At 34.6% G+C, this 13,361-nt stretch overlaps 1 protein-coding gene across 1 annotated transcript in view; it reads right to left on the bottom strand.

The window, feature by feature from the left end:
• inaE (inactivation no afterpotential E) overlaps nucleotides 1-12,735 on the bottom strand; it is a 317,391-nt gene extending 304,656 nt beyond the window's left edge. Inside the window, exon 1 of the mRNA XM_090413252.1 lies at nucleotides 12,641-12,735. Within this exon, the coding sequence (XP_090269378.1) occupies nucleotides 12,641-12,735 (95 nt within the window). The remainder of the gene's footprint in view (nucleotides 1-12,640) is intronic.
• Nucleotides 12,736-13,361: the final 626 nt, after the last annotated feature.

Raw genomic sequence — 13,361 nt, 5'->3', positions numbered from 1 at the left:
TGCGCTATTCCAAAAGGCAACAGTATAAGGGATTAACTAAAGCGTGAAAGAAATTTGTTTTGTGGGTTTGGAACTGAACTGTAAAGGAGCGTGGAATAGCTTCTCCTGCATATGTTACAGTGGATTTATTAAAAAGGAGTAATTGATGCTAGTTTAGATGAACATCTGGCCATGGACATATTTGTAGAAGAAGATGCAAACAGCGGAAACTAAACGCATGTGTGAAAGTAGATGGGGTAAAGTGATGACAGAGAGGTCATTAATCAACCTAATCTCCCTCTCTTCTCTGTTGCGTTAAATATTTTACGGAGCTCTTAGGGTCACTACTTCAAATATGAGAAATATATTCAATGGTTGGATGAATGTTTGGTTTGTATAGAATAAAGAGTCTTCAATGGTGAAATAATACTTTGTGAAAAAACGAAAACCTAATTTTTTGGAAGACCTTTAGTTATTACAATCATCTTGAAGAGATGATTGGAACAGCATCTCTACTCTCAGCCAACTGATTGAATCTGACTTCCAGCCTCGATGTTTATATATGTAGTGAACAAATTACATAACACGTAGTCCATCAAACTGCACTTGCATGCCAAAAGTTTTTAAAGTTTCGTAAGCGTGATTACCAATTACAAACATTATTGTATGAGTTACCAATCGTCTTTGAGAAGCTGTATTATTAGAATTTATATTGAAAAAAATAAGTGGTGTATTTACACATTTCATTTAAATACTAAACTTAAATTAGTTTTTCGAAAAAAATTTAATAATTCAATAGAATATTATATTTAACAAAATTCTTTATTCTTATTTACTGAATAAATTTAAGATTATATATTCCTTGAACACGCATTACCATTTGAAATCTCTAGACCACCAATGAGAAAATTATAGCTGGCTTTCAAAGCCATTCTATATTGCATACTTCATCTAGCGATTAAAAAAATATGTTGAAAATTGAATTTATTCACTTAACATTTAAAACAAAATAGGTTTTTTTTATTTAACTGTCCATTCTTTCTTTACGTAAATGATGGGCAGATATCCCCTTATCCTTCAAAGATTCGTTACCGAAATGCATGACGGGTAGAGAAAGTTGTCTCCTCATGATTATAGAGCACGATTACTTAGCAAATGTAAGCTATTCGAACCCACACATGGCAGGCAGTTTACGACTGAAGTCGTTTACATTCACGTGAGAACATTACTTTAAGTATTCTGAATGTTTAAGACGGACAATGTCTGAATATTAAATGATATTTAAGTTGCAGTAAAGTATTCCCTCAATAGCTGCCTTTGCCAGTATCCATAGCGCCTTAATTTCAAAGGCATTCTCGATATATATTCACTATTATTGTCTTCGGATACTGTATGAATTAATAAGAAAACGATATACACAGGGTGGTTCAAAATTCCACTTACAAACTTTGAGGGGAGGTAGAGAACATCAAAATCAACCATATTCACATAGGAAAGCATGACCGGAAACTCCACAGGAAGGTACTAACAGGGACACAAAGATACAGAAATAACACAAGGCAGTAAGTAGTGTAAAAAACTTTATTAGGCGTAACTGAACAGTTCAATAGTAGTTGGATACATAATATGGTAAACGAGATGCATGTCTACCATCTCAGCGTTCGTAAAACGACGCATGTTCTTCGTACGACGTCCAAAGCTTGAATGAGGAAGCCCCAATTGCTCCCTTGGAGCACTGGCGAACAGCGCCACCTATCACTTTCGGTTGGCGTTTCCGGTTATGCTTTCCTAGGTGAATATGGTTGATTTTCATGTTCTGTACCTCCCCTCAAAGTTTGTACGTTGAATTTTGAACCACCCTGTGCATATCTACTGAGAACAAACTATTCTCAATAAAACTTATAGGAGCACTTTACCTGAATGAATCGTTGAACCTGGTTTAAAAGGGAAAGAGTAATATGTACACATCAAGTAATTGCTATTTGGTAGAGAAGTGATCAAAATATTCTTTTCTGTCTATCAATATTTAGTAAAAATTTCTGCCCAAAAGAGCGACATCTACAATCACAGTGAAAAATTAACTAATGGTCTGAAGTTGGTGAAAATAGAGTCAGTATAATTTTAGTAACTACTTAAGCGGTGTTTGGCTTATTCTCTACATATACTGTATTTTCATGCGCTTGATTGATTGAGACAGATGTGACGTTATGCTTCCCTGTTTCCATAGCAACATTAGGCTGTACTGTACTAGAGGGCACAGTGGTTCAGTGTGATTTCGCTAGCAGGAAAGTGTGATAGATTTGCAATCTTTCAAGGATAGGATTCACATAATAAAAAGAAAAACAATAACGTCAAAAATAAAGGCTATGGTGTCAAGAACATCGCAACTATCTACTGATATTTTAGAGCATAACGTATATACGGAATCTCAATCTTTTAACATCACTTCTATTTCGTTTATAATTTGAACTGTAGAAAATCTACCTATAAAACGAATAAAATGTATGACAAAAAGTGGTATTCGGACCCTTTAATAATTATAGGTAATATTATACAAGAATTCATTTACTGTTCTTGTAGCAACTATTCATACAGCATATTGTTTGGTTTGAATTCTATTCATGGTCACTCGTAGGGAATTTCTATTCACGCTTCCTAACATAGAATGGCAAGTATATCTTTCACAAATACCTTTTGACTATTACACTATTTAAAAGATATCACAACACATTAAGTAGAAGCCATTCTCTGTTTACACTACATCGTCAACGCACGGCCAATGGGTATATTGCTGCCTGGGAACAACGCGAGAACCACGGTTCATTGTTGGTGGAGCATGCATCATAATAGGATCTGAAGCTACCGTGGCTATACAAGCCAGCCCATTGTACTTCGTTGTACATTATTATAACGGTAGATCTTCAGGAACATTATGGTATGTTAAGAGCACCATTCGAGATGGTTGAGGAATTTGATGACCCACTTTCTGTCTTCAGAATACGGTAATGAGCTCATAAATGGGATGTCTATCACCGGATAATATCTGGAAGGTCTCAAGAGGGATTTAAATATCTTTAGACGTTGTGCAGGACACCAGATAACCGGCTAACCAACCATTACAACTCTTTCCTCAATAGAAATTATTCAATCAATAAACCCATTTGTATGCTTGTCAACGTTTTCTAAAAGACCAGAAAGAAATCAGCTGGAAATTCTCTCTTAAACCCAAAAAGTAAACAATAAATAATGAAATCTTTCAGTTTATTTGGTAACGTCCGAAGTAGCCGAGTTCTGCGATAAAATATTTCTACATTCGTAGTTACATTTTGGACGCTAAGTAATTATCGTAAGTTTCGACACCCCCCCCCTCCAAACACACACGAGATGGATTAGTACACAGCGCACTGATTTTGAATTCAGGGCACGTCACTAGCGAAAGAAAGATGAATAAAGTGAACTTAATGACATTATTATGGAAACTTAAGTGCAAACAGGACCGAAGTTTGTCCGCATCTCATTAGCCCACCTTCAACCGCTTTTCGTGCTCACAAATGAAGAATATAAAACTACTCAGCGCTGATGCACGTAAATGGAAACAGATAATTAACTAAAAATTATTGATACGGAATTTTCAGGTATAAATTATTAAACCTTTGCCAGATCAATGACGGATACCTAGAAATCTTCAAACTCTTAAGTAAACAGAAGTTGTTTGCAGAACGTGATTATTTTTAACGGTCATGAATGAGGGATTATTTTGAATATTTTACAGATATGAAGGGTTTTTTTAAGGGAGAGGAAAGAATATTATTGATTTTGAAGTAAATTGCGAATATCCTTAAAGGAAAGCCAAAGTAATCGGAAATTAGACTTTGGGACAAATAACAAAACGAAAAGGATTGTATGCGGGTGTTTTGAGACTGTGCCAACGGTCGTTGTCATGAACGAAAGTGAGAAGGTGCTAATGAAAAGAAACCAATTACGGATACGATGTTTAGGGAAAATAAAACTCCTGCGAAAACGAGGAGGGATAAAAGGATAAAATATGAACGAAAATATTAAAAACCTGTTAATATTATCGCTATGAATTCTTGAGAAATGAGTATAAAACAGGAAGGAAAGAAATAACACGTACTGGAGCCAATATTCTAGATAATAGAAACGCCATGGGCGTTCAGCCTTCTGCACCACTCTGAGCGGAATTTTGTAATCGGTATCTGAAATGGAGGATTGACATCATGTGCCCAAATTCTAGATAGATTTATAGTTCTCAGTTAATTTCCTACCCGATTTGGTTCGTTGATCGCAGTGGCGACGCTGCAACTTTCGAAATATACATACACACTGCAAATACAGTGTATACGAGTTTGGATAAAATATCAAAATTGTGGTAAAAATCAAAGAAAAAAAGTAAACATGAAAAACTATTGTTTATAATCGATAAAATTATACAGTTTGGTATAATTCAAAATTACTTAAAAATAAAATCCATTATCATAACCCTAATAATGTTCTAAAATAAAAACTAACAAATGTTATGTCTTTAATTGTAATGTCCAAATATTTAAAGAGACGGAGTAAACACGATAAGCACTACGAACACTCTACTACTGGCGCAAACTGCATATAAACAACAGTGGAACTGCGCGAGGGACAGTGCCGCATTACGCTACTAGCTCGCATCTCACTATGACGTGCATATACTTGCGCGTAGCAATATGACACTGTGGTAAACACAGCGCCACTAGTGTCCTCAGTCCTCCTACAGTAGCGCACTCTGGATTTAATCTTGAGAGAGGCCCAAGTTCAGCAGACGCTTTGAGAATACACTATGCATCGCATACCATCTCTGACTGAGCATCTGCAATGATCGCTAATTCATTAGTACAGAAATTAGTACACGACACAACATAAATAAAAAAAAATGAATTTTAATTAGGAAAAATTTTTGGAAAATGTTCTAGTGTTTTTTTTTCTTTTTTTTGGGGGGGGGGGAAGGGCACCTTGGCCCCTTCCCTGGGCGCCATTGCCCTCCTAAGTACCACAAGATGGATTTTTATTATTTTTTATACAAAATAAGAGAATTGTATAGGATTATTGATGATAAAATTAAATATTACAAGCAAATATAAATAAATAAATATATTTATATATCGATAAAAATTGGGGTGCTGCAGTTCCGCAGTGCCTATGCACTACCCGCCCCTGGTTGATCTTTAAGGGATACCATTTGACGTAGCAAATTGTAATCCCTCACTTCTGCATCTTTGTTTTTTCCGACAGGAATTTCTTTTCTCGGCCAGCAAATCTTGAATAATATTTAACTAACATTACATTAAACTTTAGTAAAACTACACTGTTAGTGTAGTTTTGCTATTAAAATATCAAAGGAAATGACACAGAAGTCCATATAGTATTTGTGTACATCATTATTCAACCTGAGCAACCTGCATCCGATTTTTATTCAGCTTCTGAGAGTAACACAATAGTTGAAGTGGAAAATAGGAATAAATTTTAAAAAACTTCCTTCCTTATACTAATACTGAAAAAAAAAAGTATCTTGTTGGGATTCTGCTCCAGAGTCCCAACTTTCTCGAGCCACTTCAGGGGCCTCCAGTAAGTAAGATCGGTAATATCACACCCAACGATCAAAATCATCTACCACATGAAACATTGCAAACATTCGTATTAAAATGGAATTAAAACCCACACCACAGCCTGTTGACTGGAGAGTGGAAATGCTATCCATTGTCAGCCACGTCGACTGGATAAGTGCAATTGTTATCCCACATTTATATACAGAATCTATTCAATCAGTATCAAGTATGCACATTAATCTAATTGAGACACGTGTCGAAATTTAGTACCCTTCAAAAGGAATCCCTCCTGTCACTCTTCGTTTATCATTTTTAAAATCATTTATCGAAATTCATTTAAGACCAATTATATGTTTGGTTTAATCTTTTATCCACCTTTACCTCGAGTTGCACTAGGGGAAGTCGTCGTAAAGGTGGAATAAGTTCTGGTCACTTGCCTTACTATTCTTAGTTGCCCCCCGTCCTAAAAATACTTCAGGTGCAAACTTTGTTTGCTTGGATAAAGGATAAAACCCAATATATAATTAGTAGCATAGCCAAGTAAAAAAACTTCCATCAACTATCTTTAATCCAGCGAATTTTAATAATAAGGTGCGACACCTTTTGGCAACTGGTATATGGTGATATGACTTCTGAATCACTTCCACCTCTGGATCTAGTTCCCACTGATGAGACCTCAATAAAGGTCGAAACCGGTCTGGGTAGTAGCCCTTTCCTTAATGCATAGTATTATACATGTCCGCAAGCAGATGTGCTTTACGTTATGGGAGATACTAAGACAAGTAGTGATGAGAGCTAGGCCCACCTTTACCACGAGTTTCCCCAGTCCTGAAAATACTTCAGGCGCAAACTTTGTTTGCATACACTTGGATAAAACTAAACATGTAATTGATATCATAGCCAAGTGAAAAAACTTCCATCATTTAAGACCCAGAAGTGCTCTCAGAGAATTTCGTTTGATGACGTCGAGGCCATTAAATCTGAGGCCTTTCAGAGTTTTATCCTTGGGAACTAAAAGGGAAAAAATCCTCTTGATGAACATGGGGGGGGGCAGCATTTTGATAATCTGTTTTGGACTAAAAAAATTGTGGACGAGTTAGCGTAGGACGAACTATGGTGACAGACGTTTCATCTTCATGTTTTCAATTGAAGTTGAGTCACACTAACCTATGGAAATTCTGACACCATTTTCTATCTTACGCTCAGCTAATCGTCAATCACTTCTGAATAATTGCGCACTCTTTTGGACGGTTTTGTCATTTCTCAACATTAAATCGCTTTCCAGAGCGAGAATTACTTTCGATTGAATTATCCCCTTTTCAGAGCGATCAAACTAATCGAGGACTTAGTGGATGTATCATAGAAGCACTTAATCTTAATAAATCATGTTTTTTTTGCCAATTAGAAAAAAAAAAAAATTAATACAACATATTGCTCACTGCATCCATTCAAAATCGCCATTAAATACTGATTCAGTGAAGAGAACTAAAAAAAGGGACCTAAACCCATTAAATAATTTAAAAAAAAAAATAACTTCAACTTTTTCATAGCATTATATATTTGCATTACACTATACTTATAATTAGAATTTTAAATAAATTACTTTAAAAAAAAAAGAGGAATATCTGAAGTTACCGAGAAGTAAAAATGTTCAGAATAAAGTTCGTTCTCACATTGCTTTCCAGACTGCGTATTTTAGAAAAATATTCCCAAAAACATATTCGGATCACATTTCTTTGAACCCGGACTTCTGCCGGGAGAAACGCGACTCATGAAAAACACAGACATTGCCAAATACAAAGCATCAAATTCATACCATTCAGTCCTGAAAGGTGCCTGTTGCCATAGCGACGAAAATTGACTGAAGAAAGCCCTCAACAATAGGAAAAATACCTTAAATTCTACGGTACAAGTAACTTTCGATGTGGATGTATTTTTGTGCAATAGATCGGAATTCTACTCGAATATATGGACTTTGTTGGTAAAGTTCGGAAATGTATGGACGCAATCCTATCAATGGGAAGATAAAAAAAAACACAAGAAACGTTGTTCTAATTTCGGGGAAATTTGCTTGAGAATGTTACCAGAGAGAAAAAGCGAACGACTCGTTGGTCCATCAAAGAACATCGCCTGGCACTGATATCTTGTTAGTGGTAAAGTTTAAACGACTTCGATGCCAATAGAACTGACGATGCAAGGGTGCAATCCACCCCGTAATTTCTACACCTACAGGTTGTTCGTGAGGCTAAACAACTTCATAAAGTCTTTGCCGGTTTTCTTCATGGCGACATGTAACGTTTCTCTACTGATATATTGTCCTAATTTCCCAGGGTGGTTGTAAAAAGTCATTCGTACCCTTCCGACGACTTACTAAAGAAAGTGCAGTGCATTTGCTGTTTTATTTCACGCTAACATATCCCTAAGCGATCGTACCCAAAAGAACACTCTTCGTAACGAAAGTGCTGAAGCAATTTGTGTGTGTGTGTGTGTGTGTGTGTGTGTGTGTGTGTGTGTGTGTGTGTGTGTGTGTGTGTGTGTGTGTGTGTGTGTGTGTGTGTGCGCGCGCCGTTGGTGTCGTGTGCAGACTGGCACGCAACTTCAAAGTTATAATGGCACCAGCACTTCTAACAATAGAGAATACTCACCGCTGTTGGCACCAAATTTTTGTATGATACAGGTCACGACAGGTTGTCTACGATCATAAAGAAATCCACCATTTTAGATCTGTGAACGCCAACTACCGTTTATCGGTGTGATAAACTCCAATAAAATACGAAGATGTTCCAATATAATTACGGAAAGGTAATAATCCAACACTACTCTTATCAGCTAAATGGTTCTCTAACAATAAAACTGTCTCTTCATCAGAACAGTAAATCAAATCATATCGATCGTTTCTGGTGTGCAGATTCTAGCTCAATGTTCTATATGGATTCATTATTGCGTTGAAAATTACGACCATGAGTTTCGTGCCCAAATATGACATAAGTCCGAACATGCACCTGAAGTACATTTGTCACATTGTTTTAATCCGTAGTATTTATCCAATATTTTATTCTTTATATGAACTGCAAAGTGTTAAGGCGCCTATGAAACCAATAATAATCTTTAAGAGTAAGTCATTATCCATTATAAAAGAACTATATCATGACAAGTAAAGAATACTGAACCACGATCAATCTATAACGAATTTTTTTTTTGTTTTCGGTTTACATACATTTTCCATAGAAATATCAGACAGTTAACCAAGTGTGGATTTTGGTTCTCTGACTTCATAATACCTTAGACAAGCTCTCAATCATGTCATAATTCAGTTTGGTTCCAAGTTTGATTTAAATAATAAAAATGATTGATTCAAGTTATGAATATATTATTTGTGCATTTTTCATCACATGAATTAAAATTGTTAACTGGGAATTTTACAAAGATTGTTTGATATTTATGCTGCAATTTGGGAGATTGGAAAGATCTTGAATTAAGGGCGAATCTTTAAGTACATATTTCATTGAATTTAAAAAAAATATATACTTCGTTTAGCACAATGTATTAATCAAAGCAAAACTTGCGCTAAGCAGGACACTTTGGCACTATGTTCATGTCAATCAGTTTATTAAAAAATATATCAAAAATAAACCGCCGACAGCATGTTAAAGAACACTCTATAATGAAGAAGACCCAGTTTGTTGAAAGAAAAAAAAAAGGTTTATGCAAAGGATAAAATAAAAATAGTAACCATGAAATAATGGGACCTTGAAATTTCATGTCATTCAATAAAAAGTATCGGTAGCCATAGCAACAGAAAATTGACTGAACACCTAAAAACCTTAACGATGACAGAAATCTAAATTCTAAGAAAATATATATTAAGTCTTGCTTCGCTCCTTTAAGCCAGTCCTTATAAGGACAAAAAAAAATTAAAACTGATAAACCACTTTAAAACTTTTGTTATTACAGTAAATGAATACATAAATGCAGTCATTACGAAATAAAAACTGAAAATGATTTTAAAAAATAAAATTGGGGAAAAGAAATCGCTGTAAATAAAAATGCATTAAAGCAATTTACTTTAACATATTTCGTTGCAGATCAAAAATTTCACTTCATCTGTTCTGAATACCACTAACAGAATATAAAATTTATTTCTGATTATTCGCAGTAAAAAACTCTTTTGTGAATGATTTATTTTAATATTTGCTGATTAAATTAAAATAATGAGAAATACATATACATACGCAAAACATATTTGAAATTTACTTATATTCATAATATTTGTTCTATAAAAAAGTGTTTATCAGTTAATATAAATAAATCATTTATGATTTAAGTAATTTTTAAAAATTACTCACTAATTCTATTAAATATATCTATTCCTTTAATAAACATAAAAAAATCAATATTTATTGGCTTCCATTGACGACAGTTTTGTATTTGAATTTAGTATATAATTAAGTTTACACATGTTAAAATCTGCTTTAGTGATCTAAACAAGGATGCAACAATAGCGCCATCTGCTAGAAAAAAGGTAACAATAACAACCGTTTGGTTGTCAAATATTTTGGACTTTGGTTAAAGTTAAAATTGATGCATTCTAGCAGGCATCAGTAATTCTTATTTCTTTTATTATGATATGCAGTTTTTTCGAAGGTTATTTTATATTTCAAGTATTTGCAATAATAATCATATAAAATTTTCGTAACATGTAGTATATAGCAATTCCTTTATTTTTCATCATCAGTTTTCGATTAAAAATAAGGTATTCAAATATTTATATATTTCTACTTATTCAGTCATCATATTCTTATATTTCCTTACGTTATATTTTTCTGATTGATTGCTTAGAAAACTTGAGAAATCTATCAATATATAAGTTTATCTATGCCAGTTGCGGTTGCAGTATACCATTTATCTGAATTTCTATTGATTTATTTATAATTGAATTTAGCTGTCTGCATTCAGTTTACTTATTCATATCTTAATTTTCCCTTCTTTGTCCTAGACACGTTTCCTCATATCTTGGAAGCAAACATACCTATGTCTAGACATAAGACTACTATAATATATTTCTTGATGAAGTGTATAAAAATCGAAATGGCTTGGTTAATTTTTTTTTTGTTCACGGTTGCAGACGAATGTGTTTAGAAGAAATAAATCAAGGCATAGTTCTTAAGACGTAAAGAAGATCCTTTGATTTGTGAACTGAAAGTATTAGAGACATTCAGTGTATAACTTCAATTAGTATTGTTCCTTAATCTCTTGATAATTAAATCATTTTTAAAATAAAAAAATAAGAACTCTTGAAGAAGTATAATGCAGTATGAATAATAAAAAAACGCGAATATATATAAGTATCTGCGTCCTTATCATTACATTCAAAGCAGACTGTTTCTAAATTAAATATTTAGTTTAATTTTATTTTTATGTAAAATGTTCTTCAATTTAATAGAATGGTCTATTTATTTCGGAAATCAAAATAAGTTCACTGCATCATTTATTTTAAATGGTCTTCAGAAATTTTCGTATCGGGAGACAACTTGATTAAATTAATATATTGCTGGTAATATTTATATGCTGTACGTCACGCTTCCGGCGTCATTAGTGGAGCGGATAATGTACCTGATCTCCAACAAACTGGATTCAAATTTCATTGTGGAAATTGATGTTTGTGAATTTCTCTCGATGGGAATAGAATTAATATAGCAATAACATGCTGGTTACTTTAATCACGAAATCAACATGAAAAGATCTTAAAACACTCTCACTGCTATTTAAAAAAAGACACCATGAATTTGATGCCATCAAAAATCAGTGTAGTGCATTGCTTACGTAGTATTTGAAGCATGGGGATTAATTATGTCACAGATAAAATATTTCTGTGATTTTGAAATTTCAGTAGGAGTCACCCATTAAAAGTCTAATGAATTAGAAGAAATTATATCTAGTAAGGATTTTTTTTGGTATAAATTTCATTGAAAGGAATCCGAAAAGTCAAGAAAATGCACAGAATCACTAATATTGAGAACAGTCACATATTATTCTGGTGTTTTCATTAAATTCGAATACCATGCATCTCGTATACAAGATTCAGGATTGAATGATAATGTTATGCAAGTTATCGATAACGGCTAAGGCGGTAAGATTGCAAAAGTGATCAAACAGGAACCTCTTTGGATATTACAAGGTTTCCATTTCCCCAGGACAGCGTTTCTCCTGCCTGATCATTAAAGAACTTCCCTAAGTCATTCCGTATCAAATGATTTTGAAACATGTAGATGAAGCAACGATTAGTCCGTTCTTTCTCTATCAATCTCCCCAGCGTGATGTCATCGCTGGAGAGGCAAGCATACAGAATGAGAGGGAAGGTTGAAGAGATCCCCTCGATAGCTGGCATTCTGTACACCCTACGAGATATTGCTAGGCAGCCACCCACTGACTGACACGCCTCATCCATAACAGCACGCCTTCCCCTTATCCCCCCCCCTCTTAAAACTCTTCATCAACCACCCATCTCCCCTTATAACAGAAAAATGGGTTAGCACAGGAACGTGAAATATTTAGTTGCAGTCATAAGTATGACTTAAAATGCATTGGTATTTGAAAATACTCTAAATCAGACTACGAAAAAAAAAACTCAAAAAAAAAATAATAATAATAAAAATAAAAAAATACAACTTATCGCTTTTAGGGATTTTTTTACAACCTTAAATAATGAAAATATTGAATAATTTTTATTATATATAACATTTCGTTGAATGTCAAGAAAATCCATTGAAGAATTGTCATTGAGCTAAGCCTACTTAATAGACATTCATATTAAGGTACTTGAACAGCAAAATAAGCAGATAACAGGCGACAATAATCAATAGAATATCAATAATCAAATGTATTAACTATTATACGAAAATGATTGTCATCTGACAATCCAACCACTAGCAACCACTTTGTCACTAACATCTAAATACACATAAAAACTCCAACATGTTAACAAATCTCAAAACAAGAACACCGACACGTAAAGAGAGAGAGAATCCTTCTCACGTGCAGTACAAATACACTGTCAACCTTACCATGCTGTATGGAGTAGCAGGAGGATTATTCCCGGCACTACAAAGTCGTCTGATCCAACCGACCACCTCCGTCTAAACACCACTATCCCAGGCATCTTCACTCTGCGCTAGCAGTCACAGTAGACGAAAAAGTATCGCTCAACGGCAAGTGAGAAACATCCTCATGTCGTTCCTCATGTCCGTGCAAAGAACATTTTTGGTCCCTTGAAAAAGAGCGTTTTTAACTCTTCGAAACACACAGGAGCATTTTGGTGACGCCGAATATCTTCCAGTCTCCCCCCGTGAGACCGACCGTGAGCTGCAGCGTCACGCTGCCTGAACGTCGAATCAAACGCATGAGGGTGGTCGCATGAGGGCGTTCTCTACGCTAGTCATTGATTGGTCTGAACGGTGCGTGTACAAAGAGCACTACACAATCAATATTAGAATTTTAGATTGGAACCGTAAGGATTCAAGACTCAAATCTGGTGTTTCGGATTAAATACGTTTGCATGATTATCCTTTTCACCCTCCAAGTAATCGGAGATTAATTATGTATTAACTAGAACGATAATAGGCGTCAGAAGCGTTTAAATGCACATCTGGTTAAGCTGGTGCATACGGATTCAAGGACGGCACATGCAATGCTTAGAACGCAAATGTATTAGCAAATAAATCAGTCGAGAGATGAGATTGCAGTATCAGCAACTAAAAGGAAGGAATGAGATGTGCTTTACTGCAA

The sequence above is a fragment of the Typopeltis vanoorti genome, chromosome 23 (assembly GCF_054136105.1).
Source record: "Typopeltis vanoorti isolate ZY-2024b chromosome 23, IOZ_Tvanoo_1.0, whole genome shotgun sequence".
NCBI lineage: Eukaryota > Metazoa > Arthropoda > Arachnida > Uropygi > Thelyphonidae > Typopeltis > Typopeltis vanoorti.
The sequence above is the reverse complement of the archived record's forward strand: the minus strand, read 5'-3'. Positions and strand labels throughout refer to the sequence as shown.